This window comes from Numenius arquata, chromosome 20, assembly GCF_964106895.1.
Source record: "Numenius arquata chromosome 20, bNumArq3.hap1.1, whole genome shotgun sequence".
NCBI lineage: Eukaryota > Metazoa > Chordata > Aves > Charadriiformes > Scolopacidae > Numenius > Numenius arquata.
Window position 1 is genome coordinate 4,370,943 of NC_133595.1, and position 22,414 is coordinate 4,393,356.

General features: G+C 40.0%; 1 protein-coding gene across 1 annotated transcript in view; it reads right to left on the reverse strand.

Annotated features, from left to right (window-relative positions):
• PEX14 (peroxisomal biogenesis factor 14) overlaps nucleotides 1-22,414 on the reverse strand; it is a 78,477-nt gene that overhangs the window by 38,343 nt on the left and 17,720 nt on the right. Inside the window, 1 exon segment of the mRNA XM_074161574.1 lies at nucleotides 2,208-2,292. Coding sequence (XP_074017675.1) covers nucleotides 2,208-2,292 — 85 coding nt within the window.

Consider the following 22,414-nt stretch of genomic DNA (forward strand, 5'->3'; position numbering starts at 1 on the left):
AGAAAATGCTTTTTTGACTGGCAGCGAGGACTTCTCTACCAGACAGCCTATCTGTAAACTGGGGATAAACACTACCATTGGGATGACAATGACTGTGTATCAGAGAACAGGGGGAATAGCCTACCAAACTGTGTAATCCCTCATTTACTCAGGAGTAAACTAGCCACCACATCTACGTTTCAAGAATAATTGCCTCCATCTGGTAGAGCATGTAGGTACCATGACAGTATGTACCTTCTGCTCTCGAGGTCATGAACAGAGGTCATGTTGAAAGCTCAACGTTCAGATTCCATATGGACATATTTCCAGTGACTGTCAGGTACAGGCACTACTGGACCCTGCTCCTTCCTATCTCCTACTGTTAAGTTTTCAAACAAACAATTAGCACAAAGGGAAGGAGGGCTAATTAACAAACAGGAACAAACAAACAGCTCTACCAAACCATTTCTGCTCTTTAGTAATTATTAGCCAAGTAATTCATAAGAAGTATTAGTCAGGACACAGTTTCTCTGTGCCTCCATCTCCCCACTCTTCCTCTTCTCCCAGTCAGGGATTTATTAAAATTAAACAGATTAGATGGAGCTCCTGATACTAAAAACTGTTCAGTGAAGCCTGCGGTGGGGAAGTGCAGAGCAAACACCAGAGACATTTGTCTCTAAATTGCTCTAAATACCTTCTGCAAATGAAATTCTAACCCAGCTGTGTTGAGAGAGAAAATGAGGAATAACTGGTCATTGTCAGCACAGAAGAAGATCAGGCAGTTATAATATTGCACGATATACTGGGGGCTAAGGATCTCTCGGCAACAATAGATTTTGTATCAGGTTACCCCGGGTAATCAGCACAGCTTTTAGGCTCAGCTTTCCTTTGCTTCATTGCTTCGATGATAGAGTTGAAATCCCCAAGCTTTTATGATTAATTACTCCCCGTAGGTCCACATATTTCAAGGAAAAACTCATGGAGCACAGCGGCCAACAAACTCCAAATTTTAATGCCATCCTGATGGCAGAACGGGGCAAGCAGCATACCTATGTGATTGGAATGTTCTCTAACTGGCACTAGGACAAGCAGTGAGAGGATCACACTCAAAATGATCCATGAACTACTTGTCATGACATCATTGCTAAAACAGAAGACTGCCATTCCTTTCTAGGTCCTTTGCTATTCAAGATGAGCAAAGTGGTGCGTATACTTGAACTCTCCATCTCATGACATCAGGTCTCAGGTGTCTCAATAAACAGTTCATAACCCCAAACAGAATAATATATATTTCATAGGCTTCCCTACTTTTCAAAAGTGAAAATCTTTAGCTACAGAATTTGATGTACCCTGAAGTACTTATGACTTCAATGTATAAGTGGGTCACTCCCCTCTGAAGTTTGGAGTTTGTATTTTCAGTATCATTCCAAATGCTTAAAGTGCACCACAGTGCACGTAATTAACTCCAAGGTAAGATTGTCCTTATTATTTACATCTTGTGGTACAGATCTAAGCAATGTGGTCCCAGAAGGGTAGCATAACATGGAGTGAACTTCACCTGAAATGAACTGTAAGTTGTGGACTAAAAACTTTAGAAAGAAAGAAAATAATAACAAAAGATAGTTCCGCTGTGAGTCAGAAAGTAAAATAAATTCTCAGTAGGCAATGGCCAAAGTATGTTCCATCTGTCTAAGACAATATAGTATTTGTCAGGATCTGTTCTATCTCTGCTATAGAAAAGGGCTAAACTCAGTCAGTAGTTTACCATTTCAGCCTGAAAGTCAGATTGACCCCAAGCTTGACCTTAACCTGACCTTGTTTACTTTCACCAAGTCCTTTGCCCTTCATTCCTCTCTCTGGCTCTCTTCAGAAACATTCGACCTTTTCACCTAGAAGTTGGTCATTCTAAAGCCAATGCCACTAAGGTTAGAACTGACCAACTAGTCCACAACTCTAAACTGTCCTCATTGCAGAAAAGATCTGATAATAGTTAACCCAAAAACTTCCAATGTGTCTTCTGCATTCTACAATTCCACATCTGGTGCCAATATTGTTCTAGTCAGTTTGGAAGAAAAGAGATTGGTATTTCTTACAAATTTTAAATTTTTTTTTGAGACAGACTACTTGCTTTGTCCTTAACATCTAATTTTCCATAGCAATACATTTTGGCTTTACACTAATTCAGGCTCCTTTTTTATCACTGAGACCACGAACTTAACAGTCCATACCTTTCTTCTTCAGAAATGCTCTTTTGGTTGCAGGAGGACTTTGGCGAACTCGTGGATTCTGTAAAAACTTCACTGCTGTCACAATCTGATAAGGGTAGGAGGATTGAAGAAACAAAAGAGAGAAAAGATCCAAGTTAGGAATGGTCAAATTCCTATTTTACATTATGCATTCTGTACTGCAAAGTAAGGCATCGCATCCAACACATGGAGATGGTCTGGAGCCGACACCAATCCAACTTTCAGAAACAGTTCAATGAGCGTCAGAGTTTGTGGCTTAACCCTAATCAGACAGCACAATTACTGTATTTCAACCTAGAAGTTTCTTGTTGAATTACTCTTTGAGCAGCTCAACCTGTACAAAAACTCCACTAAGATTTCTTAGGGGTTTCTGTCATTTATATTGTGATCTTCTTACCTAGGTTGGCTCCTATAGTTGAGTGCAACCTTGAGACAACACGTGTGATCACTAGTAAGAACGCTTCCTGTCTATCTGACTTAAAGCTCCATGAAATTCTAAGAGTTTAAGGCATTTTCTACCATCATTCTAATTTACTGAAAGCAATACTTCAGCTTGTCATGACTGGAAAAGAAGCAACTTCACATGTTTTGGATCACATAACAAAAATATCCAAAAAGTCACTTTTCATGACATAAATGGGTAGGCGAGTAGTTAAAATTTATGTTCCACACTGGCAGAAATCACATTAGACATTACTTTTGTCCAAAGACTGACTTCTACATGCTTCTTTAAGGTGATGGAGCACTTAGACCACTTATTCAAACAAAGGATAAAGTATGGGATAATACTCAATGGCATCAACAACAATGGCACTGGTTTTTTTACATTTCCATTTAGTGCCAATGAAAAGTATTTGATTTTTTTCTTCCATGTGGTAGGTCAACTTTCCACATACTCTCCGATACTATCACACACGTTACTGCACTAGTGATTCACTTTACTTTGATACAAAGACATCTGTTCTGACTGTAACATCAGGGGCAATGATGTGCCTGAAATTAACAGCACTTAGGAGATGGACACATCCATGTGAACTAGTGGAAGTGATTCCTTCCTTCCTTTAGAGCTAGAAATAACCACGCATACATGTGGAAGAGGTTTTTTCTCCCCAAGCAGTGGCATAAACCTTCTCCTAAAATGGTGGTATATGCTAGACCTTTGTTAGATAGGTCTTGAAGAGTTTATCTTAAAATAAGAGTTTCTGGAATTCAGTTCCAAGAAGGTTTTCAAAACTTTTCACAGCAGAAAAAGAAGTGAAAAAAATAGCATCACTACTGAAATCACTAAGTTTCACTTTGTGTTTGAATCAAACCCTTCGAATATGCATTTCTGGTCAGAGAGCAAAGTTCTGATGGGTTTAATGGCACTTTCAATGTACTCCTCAGTGCATTCCATCAATGTTTTTTTTTCTTTTAAATTGCATCTCTTATTTCTTTAAATACATTAATCAGGCTAGTGTAGGCAAAACGGATCCATTGGACAATGCAATAAACATGAATTATCATCTATCCAACACGCATAATGGCTTAAAAATACATAATAGCAGGTGTAGTTTAAATGATTAGTTATTACACCTGTGGTGGGTCTGATTCAATTGGGGAAAATCATCTTTAATAGGTTAAAAGGTTTAGATCACCAGGCTTCCCTTAAAGTGGCTGTAGAGAGGGTATGATGGAGTACGCTGTCATTACTAATTCATTTAAGAAAAACATGGGGGATACAGCAAAGAACAGCATAAACGAGCGAATCCAATTTAAACATCAGGTAAAGCAGAAAACACCTTTTAAAAAAGCATGATAAATGAATTTGGAAGAGAGATGAAATTGACATATTTATTTTAACGGGAATTTGACAAAGTCCCAGCACACTTCAAAGTTGGGAAGGTAAAATGGAGGGAGTATTTTTAATTCTTTTCCTTTTCTTATTTTCCTTCACTTTTTTTCCTTAAGTTTACATTCAGTAATTTTGAACCATAAAATACTACAGCAAAATACCCTACATAAAGTACACTTCGGTTTCATTTACGTGCACTTGATCTGTCTCCAGCTGAAATGCAGGTGACGGGCAAATCACAGATTTAAACTGTGCTGATATTGCGATGCCAGATGCAGAAATATAAAGCGCCCAAACTAATAAACTTAAGATAATATGCTGAATAAGAAAGATGCCCAAATGAGCAGACCAACAGATAGGTGAACATATCAAAACCACTTTCCTTCTAACAATAATTACTTGTTTGTTTCTTTAGAAACTCCTCAACGCTCCCTCCCACTTTTAGAGAGCTGGAGACACAGAGGCAAACGGCCTGCAGACCTGAAATTCTGCAAGCTCTCATATTTAATTATCAGGTTTTAAGCATTAAAAACCCTGTAAGAAATATGCAGTATTTTTCATCGTGCTCTTTTGCTCACAACCATGTGAGCATTTTATTGATTCTAACCCTTTATTAAAACTTTTTTTTGCCCTGTAAAAATGTAAACATTTCAGTAGTAAATTTCAGTCCAAAATAAACTTCTATTTTATCTCTTCCCTGCATCACTTCCTCCATTATTCACAACGTTTTTAATCTTAAAACAAAATAAAATTACAAGCAACAACAAACTTCATAAAAAAGAATCCTGGACATGTATTCCTTCCCCCAGTAACCCCATGTTTCTCATATTTCTGTTTGCATTTACCTCTGAACATTCCTCCTATAGGCTAAGCTGAAACTTCTTCATTTTTATAATTCATTTTGTATACATGAGCAACTTAGGAAGCAATTTTGGCCATGTCACAATGCCAATATTTTCACCAGACATACACAAGAACTTTCCTACCTTCTATGGATCATTTTCTTTGCACAAACAAGGGCAACTGCAGTCCATAATTTAAACAACACAAAAAGGAGGAGGAAGATGAGAAGACTTTGCAGTCCTGTGTATAGCAAAAAAAATCATGCAGCAAATAGCACTCTGACTCAGCTGGTAACACTGTTCCATACTATTTCTGTATCATTTGTAACACTTCTCCACATTTTTATAGTATTAGGACACTGCCAAATAATGTGCATTGTATCACTACTCTGATTCTCAGATTGCCAGCACACACTGGCCAGCAAACTAGCTTTATCTAGCGGATCAGGTATGTATTTCTCTTCCTGGAAGACAGTTTATTTGGCTTTTAAAAGCAAGCCAGTTCCATAAACTCGCTATCCCACCACCACTTCTCCTGCAGTGGTATGATACACAAAGACGTTTTTCCTACTGGGTGGTGGTGGGTGGAATCCTGCAGCAGGTCTTGTCCTACAGTTTGATTTTCTAATTAGAAGATAAGTGTAACGATTCATGGATTATATTTGAGTCTGGCCAAATTACATAAATTCAGGCCAAATATTCTGCTTCAATGTCAAAGATATAAAACGGACACGGGAACTTTATTGCAGATGTTGTGGGAGTGCAGCAGGCTGGCGAAATTCTGGGCCAAAGCACAGCACTTTGACGTTATAGCCAAGGTCCCTCACTCCTAATTTCCCTCCCTTTTGTGTTAATGGGGAAGGTAAAACCAGCCTTATTTCTTATTATGCTCAAATCTGCAGGGTTTCCAATGAAGCAATCTAAGCTACTTTATCAGCTTAACTAGCATTAGAAGAATAAAACATGAAATTTAAAATACTGTGGCAAATGAATACCCTCTACCATCTAAAAAAACCCCAAACAACAGAAACAAAACAAAACAAACAAAAAAAAACCCCAAATCCAATCAATCAACAAAAATGTAAAACAAAATCACCTTCATTAATAAAAGTTTGGTAGGATTAGGTAACAGAGTTTCACATGGAAAAAGGAATCAAAAGCCACAGCCTGTAAGAGCTCTAATAGATTTCCTAATACTGGGAACCCTCTGTAGGTTATTACTAAACAGCATTTGTTGATAGACTGAGACTTTGAGATGACCTGTGATGTAAAGGTTGGGTCTGAATTATACGTTGCAAGGGATGGTATTTTGTCTTTCTGAGTGGATCTGTATCTGTTTAAATGCAACACTTCTTTTCATTAAGCAGAGGCGGCACAGGCCATGAACTATGCACAGACAGTTTACATTACATGTGCGGAAGCAATCAACACTGGCAATATACATGACGTATGTAAAAGAAGTTGGAATTAATTTTTTTCCAGTGTATTAAAAAATAATAATATGGCAGTATCAACAAACACTCAACCTATTTCAGCCAGAGCAGAAGGCCACAGCTATAGGGCAAATGGAACTGATCAATATATTAGCCTACAGCAACACCCCCTCAGTGTACGGCTGTATGTTTGCAAGGCTCAGAAGATTAAATTGTCTGTGAAAGGTTTCTGCACTCCTACTCTAAAGGAGATACCCAGAATCCTGTTAACAAGCATCAGGCTAAAGCCAACTTACGTTTTAACAAGGGCTGACTTAAAAGCCTGGCACTGCAACGAACAAGAAAACCCCCTTCAAACAGAAATGCTGCATTTTAGTAAGAAATCAGTGCTCTGCCAGGACTAACTTGACAAATATGGTTATCGGTGGCACACGGAAATAGTTGCAAAGCAGCTGTTAATCAGGGAAACACATCATAGAACGCTGATGCTAGCACTCATGAAAAAATGCAAGGGGCTAATTATGAAGCCATATATCTCACTAAAGAGGCACCGTTCCTTGAGATTCCAGGCAGGGCTCTCGGAGTCGGGGTCCTGGGACACTACACACACAATGTTCTCTCTCTCACACAAGCTTCCTTCTCCCAGGACAAACCTTTTCCCAATTCAGTGTTGTGGGCCCCAGAATTCCTTTGAAATTCATATTTCACAGAAGCTGCTTGTTATTTCTACAGAAATTATCTGCAGGTCAGTCAGGAGAGAGAAAACACTTTAAAGCTGCTATGAGTTCACTGAAATTTATATAAAGCCATACAGAAGCCCAGGAATTCTCTCTGTGAGAGAACCTAGAAACCTACCAAGTTTGGCAGATCTCAAAGTCACACAGAGAAAAGTTTACAAACACAATAAGAATAAAAAGCCCCTCACATAAAACAGAGCAAAGAAAAAAAAAATACAATTTAAAGCAAGATTCACAGGAGTCAGAAAATGAGAAAAGAACAAAGGCAAGGAAGAAACAAGCTTCAAACCTATCTGAGATTAAGAACCCAGAACTAAAAGAATACAGAATAGTAACCAAAAGAAAGGTAATACAAGCTAAAAAGGAAAAATCCCGAGGCGCCCGGAATCTCGGACAGCGGAGAGTTCTATGGATGAAATCTAACTCAAAATCATCAACATCACAGCAACCAGACCAAGGGTAAGGAAACAAATTCCAGCCCTGCATTTATGGCCCGGTTTTCACGCACACTTGAAAGAACACGGCTCCCGAAGGCAGGCAGGGGGGGCGGGCCGGGGGCAGGTGCGTTTGGGTTCCGCGCTCCGAGGAGAAGCAGCGGGGCCGGGAAGAGGCCTCAGCCGGGCGGCGGCGCGGAGCCAGCGCGCCCCCTAGCGCGGAGAGGCGGGCGGGATGAGGGGGCTCCGCGCTGAGGGGCAGACGGGGCCCCGCGCTGAGGGGGCTCCGCGGTGAGCGGGCCCGGCGCTGAGGGGGCCCCGCGGTGAGGCGCTGAGCGGGCCCGGCGCTGAGGCGGCCCCGCGGTGAGGGGCAGGCTTCACCCGCCGGCGAAGCCCAAATTAAGTGTTTTCACTCAGTGGAAATGAAATGTTTTGCAAGATGAAACAGAAAGAAAATTGAGGTTTTAGGTAATTACTAGTTGGCATTTACATATCACAGGCTGGTTCAACACCTATTCATTTTCCTCTTTTATTTTCAATTTTTTAAAATTGCTCATTAAAATGAACACATGACAGGGACGGGGGGAAAAATTACTCTTCCTCTTTTTCCTGAGGACTACAAAATCCAGATCTACTTTAAATACATTTATCTATAATTATCACATACAAAAAAGCCTTACTTAATTTACATTAATAGGGTGACCAAAAAAAAAAAAAATTTTGATAAAAGCCAGAAAAAATCCCAGCTGAGCTGTCTTCGTGTCATCTTGTTGTGCCTACTCTGTCCCAGGAGGGACCCGGACACTGCCATTCCCTGCATGTGCTGGAGGGAGCAGAAATAAGAAGCTGAAAGACCCTTGGGCACAGGGTGCTGTCCTGCTCCCACCAATGTCACCCACCAGGGTAACCCCAGAGGTGGGCTCTCAGATGCTTCCTTTCCCCTCAGTGCAGTTCCCCCTCATTTCTTCTGCTGTTCTCACTCCACACAGTCCCTATTCTCAACTTCTTTGTTCCAGGAGCCACTTCACACTTCCTCCAGCTGTTCATAGCGGCACGACCTCCTCCACCTTCTTTATTCCCATACACCAGCCTTTCCTCACCCAACCTTCCCACTCCCCAGGGATCCCGGGCTGCAGCTCCGGTCACACTTACAGTCTCCCTTAGCTCCGTGGCCTCTCCATTCAGATTCCCATTGTTCAGTTAAATAAATATTTCCTATGCAAAGCTCTTAATTTTCCTGTGCCCTTCAGCTTTTTTTTAATTTTAACCTTGTGAAAATCTTATTTAACCCCACAATGCATTCTAGGATACAATTTGTATGAAAAATGCTATATAAAATAAAGTTTTATTGTGTCATATGTTAAGGACATAAAACATCCCTGATAGAAGTGTACAGGAGCTGACATGATAGACTAATATATTTTAAGGTCTATTGTGTAAATATGTATTTAGGGAATTCTAAAGCATGGTATTATTGACCCAAGTCTCTCTTAAAACACATTGATATATGGAGTAAAAGCCCTTATGAAAAGTAGCAACTTCGTCTGTGTAGTAGTCACCTTTCAAAGTGAAATATCTCTATCATCTTCAGTTTTTTCTGATTCAATTTAAAACATAGTGGACATCTTGACAAAATTCCTGTCTTTTTAAGAGGAATAATATTCAAGTAATACTTACATGCATAAAACTAAAGAGAACAAGAAACTTTTACACATGCTTTAAAAGAAACATACAATAACTATTTTTATGCAGAGAGAAAATGTGCTATGTATTTTTTTTATTTCAGAAAGAAATACACCTCCAAATGAGACTTCCCAAGACCAGGTTTAACACAGTACAAACTGTTACGGGGAAGTGATAAATGCTGGAAAAACATCTTATAAGAAATACGAGCAGAACAGCAAACTAAATGTATTAAACTGATCATGCAGCCACAATAAATTTTAACCAATCAGTAGCCTTTTTTCTAGAGTTCACATATTTTAACTTTTTATTGAAAAGATATAATCTCACTTTCAGAGGAAAAATAAACTTTAAAAATCCCCTTTTTGTGCTTCTGCCTAAGCTTCAGTTGCAAGCTTCCTATAATCCCCAGTACCACCAAAGAAGGTATTGCAGCAAGATGAACGGGAGGGGGTGCGGTGGGAAATAATGCTTGCAATCCAACTGGCAGCAAATTATTTGAAGTTCTGTTTACACAAAAACGGCAATAACCTCAGCGCTGAATGTACTGGATCATTGTGGATAATATATGGACTAGAAGGTCAGTGCCTCATGCAAGTAGCTAAGGTATCCAGCTTCCAAGTGTGGGTGAAGCCAGGGTGCCATGGTAAGGTTAACAAACTGATTCAACGGGGCCTAAGAAGAGAGAAGGTGAAAGGTCAAAACTGATTAAAGAGAATCTGATTTTTATAACTTTTCCTGACAGGACCCAGTTTATACATCTTGCTTCTCCCTTCTTACAGAAGGAAGCTTAGGGATCACTGAGGCTCTGTGCTGTGAAATTAATGTAAGTGTCAAGCTGTTGAGCTGAATCACTCCAAAGGAATGTAATGAGTCAGTGTCCAAGATGCTCACTACAGCAGAACTAAGATCATTCCGTGGCTTCACAGCTAAAAAAAATGCATGATACAGCTTTCAGGGGAGCACATGGCAGCACCTCCAACTCTTTACCTTTCACACTCCTCTCTCCATATTGCCATTACTGAAGAGTTAAAAAAGAAAGCTTCTGAAAGAAATTTCTTTCACCCTATTATCTTCACATGTGCAGAACGTAAGAAACAATGAAGCTGTAATTTATTACATTTTCATTCTTTTAACTATAGGGCAGCCAAGGACTGCTGGAGGTTCATTCTCATGCTTGGGAGCTAGAAGATGATGTAAGGATACGAAGCCCGTGTCACATCTAACAATTGTGCCTGAATACTTAAAATCGTTATTGAATGGTAGACTCCAGAAGGCTAAATCAATCAAAGAGATGCACTAGAACAGGATCATTGTTCAGACTCACTTAGACCCTTCTAATTCCACAGTCAAGGGACTGGAAAATACTAGTAACACAATGGCTTAGATTTAGTGCAAGAGGATCGAAACACTAGAACCCATCTGTGGAAGATGCCATGAAGACATTGTAGACTGAAATGACTCAAATGGACAGGAAAAACCAGCAAGCTGTTATTCCTCGAACCTACTATTTCAAGAACACCATTTAATAGAATTCTTAGTCCATGGGAAATGGAGATTAGAAACTGAGTGTCCTCCTTGCAGCAATAAAACCCCCAACAATTAGGGGTGAACTTGGGGGGGGTGTGTGTACGATGGCATTATTACCTGGAAGATCTGAATGACTGAATGAATAAGGAGATGCTGGAGGAAACTACTTGGATCGCCAGAATCTAACAAACAAAAGGTTTCATGTTGGAAACATTAAAGAAGCTGGAAATTGTGACAGCTGCGCAATAAATCATGCAAACCACAGCAGTTGGGAAGTAATAGCAAAGGAGAAGGACTTAAAACACTGGAAGACCTTCATGTAAATTTAGTATTTTACTTAGAGTTCTTTGGGACAAGAATTGTCCCTTTACTCCGTATTTGCACAGTACTTGGTACTGGTCTGCAACTGGCCTCCTAGACATTTATTGTAACACAAATAATAAAGACTGAGCAGACCATGCACTTTGTTCCTGCTGTTAATTGCCCCATTAAGGGAAAAACTAAGTAAGGGGCAAGAAATCTGATTGGCCAGAGCTGCCTAGTCTATGGGGATTGCAAGGGGAATAATTTTATAGATTCGAAAGCAGCTGCGTCCCTTGTCTTTGTCCAGTTCACAACAGAAAGAAGCTCACATCACTGAATTTCTCCTTCATATGTAGGAACTTGCATGAGCAGCCTCAAAAGCAACTGAGCTTCCCTGTCAACTTTAAGGATGCTTCCTTTACAACGGAGTGAGAAACACGATATAAGGGCAAACATGAGGAACATTTCCACTGTAGCTGTCCGTGCCATAAATATTCACCAAACAACGGGTCCACTTCATTTTCCCCTGGGGTCAATTTGGCATTTTTCATGGATGTTACATTCACTATTTAAAGAAACAAAGCATATAGATGTAAGGACAAATTCCGGATGCTGCTCAACCAATACAGTACCAAAAAGTCATGTGTACTGATCACCGGCTCCTCTTTCTTGGAACACTTGAGTAAGATCCCACCATCCTAAACTGAGTTAAAATGTCCAAGAGAATTAGTTCTATAGAGTATTATACGCAAGCTTAGTTTCTACACAGAAATTTGGGTCCAAACAAGGAAGGCCTACAAAATCAGACAAGGTTCAAGATGGCACTTCTACTGTTTTTTTGTTTCCCTTAAACCCTGGCACAGCCAGCGCGTGTCAGGGACTATTATAATTATACTCTTTAAGTGCTGAAAAATTAATAAACAATTACTCACTTCAGGAAAAAAAAAAAAAAGAAAGCAGCCGTTTCCTTGATAAATGCTGCAGAAAGCATCAACAATCTCTCTGAAATCTGGGTCCACACCACAGCAAGGGATTAACACCAATGTAAGAATGGCCGCTGTTGCTACGGAGAACTGGCACAACCGAAAGCTTGAGTCTGTAACGTTGCGGTTTTCCCAAGACTCTGCACCTGATCCATAGGAGCTAAAAGGCATTTTTCTATCTTTGTAACACAAGAAAGCAAATTCAGTCTTTAATGCTGCTTTGGCCCAAGTACAGGCTGCTCAATCAATTTCTATTAAGCCACAAAGTCCAAAATTGGTGGCATTTGAAATGCACTAGTTCCAATCCTGCTAGGCCAAAAAGGGCTTCCACACTGCCTTTGTGGCTGGAAACTAAGGGTTACTTCTACTGTGATAGGAAGTCAAGCTCAACTTCCCAGGAAACCAGAAGAACGGTAAAAAATACACGCTTTCCTGAACAAATAGGTGAGACACCAAAAGTCTGAGACCTTTATAAATTCTTACGGAAATTTATTTGCAGCCTAAATCTTGACTAAAATCTGCCATTCAATTAGTTCCTCCCTAAAATATTGGCAAGTTCTATATTAATCTCCTTGAGAATCCAGAGGGAACTCAGGTGCACTTGCACTGAAAGGCTTGCAATTTTCTTTAAAAAATTAAATAAAATAAATTCCATATATCCCTTTTTAAGCAGACCCATGCTACTCAGTCTTCTCCCCTCCTTAAATCAATGGTAACCCAATTCAAATGCCTTACAGCCCTGTCTGAGAACTAGTGGAGAGATCAACGCTTTTTATCTTAAGGATTATGGATCGCTACTTGGCTGACTAACATACCCAGCAGCCCATTAGAAATACCACAAAGGGCACACTGTTTCTCCTTCCACCCCTCAGACTTGAGAAAGCAGCATATAAAGCTTCACCCCTTCATGTTGTAGTTCTTAGCCTGCCTGCCTTGTTTCATACTCTAAACATACCAAGATTTATTAACCTTTACAGTAAAAACAAATAAAATAATGATGAAGTAAAAACACAGTGATGTAAGGGCTGCAGCTAGCACCGTTTATCTGTGGAAATCCAATTAGTGCTCAAGTGGCAGAGATACCTGGAAAAGTGCTCACAATCAAATCAAAAAATGATACAAAAACATTAACCTGATGGCTAAAAACTCCACATTTAAACATTTAAAGTAATAAAGGTGCTTTTATTGAGTATTTTCTATATTTCATTAGATCCCAAATTGACGAGGAGCCCTAGAGACGCATTTCCTGGGCTTTTGGATCCTTCTACCAAATGCTTGACTTTGTTGTTGTTGTTATAAAACAAAAAAGAAAGAGTGTTTCTTGCTAGAATAGAAAACTTCTTTCTGCAGCAGCAACTACAGCAACAATCACATATGCAGGAAATGCTGAGAAGCCTATGAAGATATTCTTAGATCTGACACATTCGTTCTGTACTCACCATGACGTGAGCAGAAATGTTGTTTGAATTACTTCTGCATGTAAGAATATCTGGATTTATCTCTATTGTTGTGTTCTACCAGAAATTCTTCTCTCAAAGCCATCGTCTCATGACCCTTGACTGGGAAAGTGACCATATCAATGAGACAGTTGCTAGAAAGACAAATACCCACTGTACACCTTGACAGACTCGGAAAAGAAGATAGGTACTGAATAAATCATGAGATTAGTCAGGCCCCTAGCAGCAGGGCCCTCAGATTAGGTCTGCTTACAAGACTTACAGAAAAAGCACAAAGTACAATGTCCATCTATCCTCCTGAATACTGTGACTCTGCTGCTTTTTGACAGCATTAAATTCACTTAAATGTATTAAAAGAGGAATCAGGAGAGAGTCACTGTCAATGAAGAGAAGACCAAACTTCTGAGTAACAATTTTCTTCATCTCTCTAAAACCACAGAACAAGAGACAACGATACTTCATAAGTTCGCAAACATCTAATAGAACTTTACCCATTGGTTTGCTTCTAGCAAAATGTTGCACTTGCTTCCGGTATCAGTTTATGTGTGCTGCTCTTAAGCTTTATACAGAGGAGGTGAATATATGCATTCAGAACAGACTGCATTAAATGCAAAATAAAATGCACTTAAACTCCATTCCAAGGTGAATTAACTGAGTTAAAAGAAGCAAACTTCCTCGAACTGTGCAGAAAGTACATTTACATTTCAGAAAGAATTTGTATTTTATCCAGCTATTTTTAAAAGTACAAAAGTTTTTACTACTCTTCTAGGGAGATTTCATGATAGATCACTGTCAGGATTTTTACCCAATGCTAAGCCTTAACTTCTGTTTTTTGTAATATGAATCCACTGCTCAGAAATAAATTTAAGACTTAAGAATATCATATGAACATGGCTTGTACTGGGTACCAGAAAAATAGTTATTTCCTGACTTTACTGTTTCACTGGGCTGCTGCTGACACTCAGATGTTGTGGACTGACTGGCCCTACGTGTGGTGTTCTCCTTCTACAGAGAATATTCATGAATCAGCTTTTAGATGCCAAAGAGTACAACCTGTCTTCAGGGAGCAATTTCTACGTCTCTTTAAGTTTAGTGCTTGGTATGTAGCAAATTATAAAGAGGAATGTGATACCTAGGATTTGCACACTGAAGTGTAAGATGTTTAAAATAGAAAATTAAGGACAAAAATCCTGTATCAAACAGATTCAAGACAGCAACGTTCAGATTCCCCTCCTCTCCATCCCCTGTAATCAGCAGGAATGAGTTACTGGGTAAGAATCAGTGGTGAGAGACCTCCGGCTCCTGTCTGGAGTATAAAGAGTCCTGGCTTATTATTCTGCATTTGCATGTGGCAGCAAATGTGTAAATGTTTTAATAATACAAAAATCCCAATAGAGTGGAGGAGGAGGATATGAAAGAAAGAAATACAAGGACATTTACTTTCTTGAGAGTGAGATAGAAAGGAAAAGAGAGAAAGAAGATGACACGATAAGGGACAAAGCAAGCTTTCTGGGGTATATCTGGAAAAAGCTAGAAGAGAAATCATTAGGAAGTCCATAGTGCATCTACAGTGATACAGTGCGGATCAATTCATTTAACACTGCCCTGTACATTTACAGAAAAGTACTTTTGATATAATAAAGGCTCATAAACACACAGAAATTGGGTTAGACCTGTTTCGAATTCCTGCCAAACAATGGTTCAGAAAAATGAAGCTCTATTTTAATTAGCTCGACTCAAGAGTGATTTGATAACAGCAGATGCTGTCTGGATGCTTTCAGCTTGATGGGCTCCACATACATGAACTTAAGAGTGGCTTTGATGCAATTAGATATCTCTCTCTCCTTTAACATGTGTTAAGCTGAACCAATGGCTTGTGTCTATTTAACATCTTGAACTAGAAGGATATTGACACTCTTCCTCATTCTTCTCCAAATGAGTGGAGCTAAAGCTAAGAGAAGGCAGCTGACTTGGGGCTTACACATGCAGTTCCCACAACTTGAGGCCAGAAAGGAAAGGGCACTAATACACTACCCACAATATAATATTAAGATCTTAACGTTAGGTCTGTTTCTACCACAAACCAAATTTCCTGCCATGTAATTTTTACAGGCTTGGTTAGTCTCAGTCAAAAACCTGCCCTATCAGTTGCTGCTTCAACTTACATCATCTTCTGTAAAAACAAGAGGGACTCAACAATAATTCCATACATCCCTTTCAGTTCTATATTCCAGAAGACACTCCATACACACACTGTACCATTAGAGGAACTTCCATTCCGTCATGGTACAGCTCTCCCACCTACTATCCACCATTTTCTCTTACAGGTAACTTCTTCCATTCCTGGAAATATTTGTGCATTGACATCTTAGAGAACCCTTTGCCTTTCTAAAGTGATCTACCTACCTCACTCTGTAGGCATAAAGTACAGGCATTTGCTAAAGGACACATGCAACATAGGAGCTGCTTTAATGCATCAGGGACAAGGCTAATAGGAGGTCTTGATTTGTTAATTATCTGTCAGTTTGTCACAGCTGGGCTGCAAGGAGTGGGTGAGGGGGAATCTTTCTGCTTGGTTCTTTCTCTAAATGCTGAATTAGGCTGTCAAAACCTTCATCCCACCACAAGAGGCTGTGAAAAGAAGAGCCAGACTATCCTTTTCTTCCTCCTTTTCCCAGCAGGATACACTGCTTTAGATGTCCTAGCCTCCCACCATGTCTCCAGAAATGTATATGGCATATATAAAACGACCTTCACACCATCACACCATGCCCAGTTTAGTCAAGGGACATTAGCAGACCTGAGCATGATAAATCAGAGAGGAAATCCCAGTGCCAGGGGAGCACGCAGGAGGCATTTATTCTGCAAGGAGTCCTAAAGTTGCTACCTGCTTGAATCAGCAATTTCAGAGCAGGGTTTTGGAAGGCAGAAAGCTTAGCCTCTGTGAGAGGAGAGAGATAGATACACATGGAGTTATAGAGATAAAGAGGTGGAGTAGTGGCAAGATTCCCTTTCTTCTTACATCTCTGCCCCATGTAATCCTATAAGTAGGGGAAAAAGTTCAGGCTGTCTAATGGGATAAAGCATAGAATACCCCCATGGAGACAAAGCTAGAAAAGCAGAAAGCGGCTGTGATATAGCAGTAGAATTTACTATAAATGCTTATGCCTCTTAAATCCAGCTAAACGTGGCCGTTAAGCCATGAGAGCCTAGGGAGATCCCCACCCACTCCTCTGTTTTCCCTGCAGGCCACGTCCAGAGCATCCCATCACTCAAGTCCTCTCCTCAACAGGCCCTGAATTATGAAAAATCCCCTGCAGGATCTTCCCACATGCAACAGACACACCCCTTTTCTACCACCAGCGATGCTTCTCCCTTTCAGGTGTGGGAGGCTCAAAATTTATTCCATGAACACAGGGGAACTGCCTGCTTGAGATGGGAAAATTGAGGACATTCAGCTCTGGCTTCGTACAGGTGATCAGAAGCTATAAAGTCACCTGAACTGGAAAAAAATTACCATGAGCATTCCCCTAGTCCATTGCAATGTAAAAAAAAGTAGTGACTCAAGTTAATTTTTTTTTTTTTTATTTTACACTTATGGCAGCCAAGGAGCACGTACATATAGTCACTACACAAGTCAAGTTCTCAAAACAGTTTTCTTCAGTGGACCATCTTTGCCTATAGATCGACAAAACTGGTGCTTTTCATCTTTTGAGCTAGAATCCCCTAGAACCAGCATTTCATTTTCTAGCGTGATCCACCTACCAGTATACAGCACGTCAGCCATAAGGGTAGAGCAAGAGCTACGGTGTCCTCGCCTCATTATTTAGTCCTGAGCACTAAAACGAACAATACACTTTTGCACACACAGTCCTACCTTCCTCAAACGGGGCCTACTGAGAAATCCACTGGGGACAAAATAACTGTCTTTATCTTTCACCAGGTAAAGTTAATAGGTCTATTTCTGGGAACATTTGCAGAGCTTGTTCCTGGAAAACAAAATTTGCTAAAGCACTGCTGCTCAAACTTTATGCAAGCTTGACTCCCTTTTGCACTCATCTGTTGGTGACGGCTCATCCCACATTCCTCAGCTGAGACGGCAGCAAGTTCCTTCAGGAAAATGAGAGTTACTAGAATAAATGCTAACTCTTCAAACTAGGAGAAACAGAACTCCTAATAGCAATTACAAGTGGAAAGCTGTTTACTGGCTAGTGACTTTGCGACTGCCTTTGAAGCCTTTTGTATCCCTTTGGGGGTTATAACCTAAGTTTGAGAAGCACTGCTTTAAGGAACTTAACTATAAAGAGACATAGCATTGGTGATGACATAGCATTGTTCCCCACCCCACACCTACAGAAGAGTGTAGGAGCAATTTCCCAGCAAGTCCTGGTGGCCTCAGCCCCTTTGCCTTCAAAAGCTCTGCCCTACAGTGATACAGATTCATGGGTGTTGAGATGATGCTTGAGATAAAGACCCAGTAGCACCGATAATACAACCAATGCAGCAGTCAGCATTAATTATTCCAAACTACTATAGGGCTAAGCCTGTGTCTCTTAAAACATCTGCCTCTCAATCTTCTGGTCTTTAATAAAATCACCCTCCCAGCCATAGGGTGTAACTGGAATTGTACATACGCATGTGCATGCAAAAACATAAATGCATAAGGAGAGATTCAGGTCCTCATTAAAAAATGGAATAAATAAGAATTCACCAAGGAATTCTGCCAGAGTCTGATTTCCAGATCTGGTTTTGCTGCATTCTTGCCCACAGACTGCAGAGTTCTGGGTGCCTCCCTATCCTTCTCCAGCTGCACAGTCCTCTTCAAATTCAGACTTCTTGCACCTATAATTACTAGGTGCCCTGTGCCAGGCTCCTTTAATTAACCAACCCAACTCTTCTCCCTTTGGGATCAGACTAAGCTCTTTTTTATTAGTTCCATCATTAGTTCCATCAGCATCTAGGCCTAAGCAGGATACCTTATACCACTTTCTGAGTGGGGCTGTAGGGTGCAAACGATCTCCAAAGAACCTGCCTGCAGAAGAGGCAAAGAAAGCAAAGCTATGAACCAAGGAGAAATGGCACGAGGGGCTGATACAACACCTTTCAAATTTAATTACATCAGCAAAAATTACACAGCTCAAAATCCTCAGGAAAATGCCTTGCATGAAAGGGGCCTCGGTGTGCCAGTTAGGTGTTGCTACAGTGCTGAAGGTGCTTCAATGCAAAGAGCAGAGAGGCAAGAACAGAATAAAACACCTTACTTGTCATTACACCAGAGCCAACCTTGTGATTTTCAGGGCTCCAAGAAAGAGTGAAGCATTCCTGAGCGAGCAAAGCATTCCTAAGCCTCACTTTCTCCCACTGATACTGTCTTCCTAACAGCTAGGATGGAGTCTAAATTACAGGTTCATGCAATGCCCTAGAAGAAGAAGATTCCCATTTCACTGTTTGTAGTTAAGACTCCATGTTTAGAGTCTAGATACTGTCTAAACAATTCTTCTCCTTACCCTGCATGGCACCATAGAACATCTTGATCTTGCAGGCAGTTTCTTTATCATTCAGTGGTATGTTACCTTTAGCAAAGACACCTTCATTCTCTGAAGCTCTTTCACCTCATTTCTAGACAAACTGCAACACAAATGCAATTAAAAAAAAATGGCAAAATGCACACTGGCCTTTTCTGGACCATGAGATATTAATTCTCTATGTATGTGTTCATGCATGTGGCAGAGAGAGAACGGGAGGTGAAAAGCAAAAGAGCTAGCTAATGTCCTGGGATTTCTTAGGACAGGCGGTCACTCTAGTTGCACAGCTTGACTTCCCCAGAGAGTTTTCTCAAGGAGAAACCAGCCATCGATCTTGGGACACACAACTTCCAGGACCGTTCCTTATCTCAGAACAGCTTCTGCCACGAATTCCTGAATGCGCTTTAATGTTTAAATTATTAAATGCATTAATGTATTTACATTATTCAAGTCTTATGTGCATTTTTCTAAGATAATTTATGTATAAGAGTTTGAATGTCCATGACTGTTAATGTCTACAACCCTTCCTGTTCATTATTGATTCTGGAAGGGAAAAAAAAAGGCAGTGTTTTAATGCCTTATTTTTAATGTATTAAGAGTCTGAATAAGTGCATTCTCTTTTTTCTTTTGTAATTTCATAATTTAAGTAGTGCATTTATTAAACTGACACAGTATGAATTGTGGTGAAGTCTGGCACAGGTCCATGCTGCCAACGCAGCCCAACCGACCATCACGCTACTCTGCAAATCATGTACAAGCTCAGCTCCTCTTACGCCAGCTTTTACTCCCTACCTGAAATCAGAAGGGACAGAGACTACAAAGAAGTCTTTTTAAAATACATTTTCTTCACTATTTACACAGCCTTTCTCTGTCGTCTCCATTTTAAGTCAGTGAAAGTTTTCTTATGCTATTGATGAATTGTTTTAATGTAAACACATTTTTCCAATGAGCTCTGACACACATACTACAGTTTAAAAATTTCTACAGGACCTTTTAAGCCTGGTAGTTCGAAAGCTCTTCAAAAATCTAAACTGACTATAATTTTGTTGTTTCTACACCACAGTTGCACACATCATAAAACCAAAAATTTGCTCACAGCCTAATGTTCACAGACAAATTATATACAGGAATCAGGTCACCTCCACTGTTGAACCACAGTCACTTCTAGAGCAGAATGCAACAGCCATTCAGCAGTAGCTGGCCACCTTGCATGCCAGTTTGGAACAAGAATGCTATAACAGGCAACAGAAACAGCAAAAAAATTCATCTAACACACAATAGAGCTACCTCCGCTCACTCCACCCACACATAAATGGTGTTGTATGGACATGCACTTTATATATAAATTATGTGTAAATGCCTTAGATGTTTAGAGCCAAAAATACTACTTTCAAAGTCCAGTTTTTACTGCCAGACAAATCCACTGCCAGCTGAGCCTACACAGAGCAACAGTGACACCCGATGGCTTTCAGCTTAACCTTCGGACACGCGTTCCCTGTGAGAAGAATCCAGGGGCACCATTTCCTCTGTCAGTATGGTCGCCCCAACTCCAATCACCTACCAGAATCACTCATCAAGAAGCTGAACTGCTGAGAGATAAAACTTGCTGTATGTAGGCACTGTATGTAATTATGAGTGTGTGCATAAGTTTCACAGTACATTCTGCATAATTACAGCCTTGCCTGGCACAGTTGCCAGTGCGAGCATGAACACACACGCACACACATAATGTATGCACAATATTGTGCATATGGACTTGGGAAAAGACAGAGAACAGTGAAAGTTGCTGGCTGTTGTTTTAAGAGCTGACTCTGCCATTTCTAAGGTTAAGTTTGTGTTTTTTTGCTACTCATTACCATTCTTTAACTGTTACAATTTATATCAGCATATAATGTTAAATAATTACAGGGAGCGGAGCTCACTCTAGCGAGGATATAAATGCGCTGTGGGATTCTACAGATTTAAACAAATAACACTCACAGCAGGGGGTGAGCAGATGAATTAGCATTAATATCCTGCCTGGGAGATCCCAGTGCAGTGTTATGGCTTAAATACAGATCTTTTCTGTAACAGTCAATATGACAGCTACTAGCAATACAGCCCAGCACATTCACTAGTCAATATAGCAGCTGCAGCTAAAAGAATGCCCTTGTAATAATCCATACAGCAGCCAGTTAAAATAAATAACTTCCCTTTAACAGTCTATATCACAGCCAACTGCATTAAAACCTTCCCTTTTAAGGTCTATACAATAGTCAGCTAAATGGAAAAATTGGCATCCTTCTTGGCAGCTTCAGAGGGAAGTCAAGCATCAAATGGGCTAGAGACTGAATTCTCCTCTGGTCTCTTGGGGGACGAGTGGGGTCCCTTCCATATCATGCCAGGGGGGAATCCTGCAATGCTGCTATCACAGCTTGCAGTTTAAGTTTTGTGAGAAGATGATTTAAGCCTCCAAAGCCATCACTTCACTATCTTTCACAAGCAATTACATTCACTTTAAAAAATAAAGACCAAACCCAATTTCTTTCCTGATCAGAATAACGAATCAGGTAGATCACAGCTGTCCAGGAGTAGCCAGCACATATATTCATATTTCCTCAGAGTGAAGGCAATACACTTTTTCTAGCACTTTTACCATTAGAGAGATGCCCCATCTCAGTCTAAAAGCAGAACCCGAACTTGAACTCTCTGCTTTAAACCAGTAGCTGCTTTTTTACCCTCTAACAAGAAGCAACAGGCAGAGGTAGGCTAAGAGTCTACCTCCCTTGGACTATATACCACAGCGCTTCATTGTGCAATTGCAAGAAGATTTATATCATAATATAAATCATGATAGAAATGGTTACAAACCATCCAAATCTGAAAACTGAACTGGAGGAAAATCCATGACCACCGTGAATTCTGTCATAAGGCCACTCACCTAGTGGTTTTTTTATATATAGGGTCAGATTCTGTTCTCGCATATATAGATTTTATACTGGTATACCTTCATTCTTCTGTGATGGAGTGGCTGTAGATTTGCACTGAAAATTAACTGACATGCAAAACAAACCTGTAGAACTTTGACAAATTAAAACAACACTTCTTGAGGCAAATTAGAAAGTAAAACACAAAAAACTCATCATACACTTAATACTGAGCTTATAGTTTACAAACCATTGTACAAGCAATAATAAATCTCTACAAAATGAAATGTGTAGATATTTTCCTATTTTCCATACTGCTAGGAGATTTTATTGATACAGAATTCTGCCACTAAAATACTACATTTCCTTGCTTCTTAGAAAGGAGATAGATGACAATTTTGTTAGAAATTGGAATGATAAAGCAAGAATGGCATTTATTCTTTAAAACTCCACAAATGAAAAACATCTGCCTACTTTCTTTTTAAGAAACCTGTCCCTTTGGGTATATATTAAAAAAACATA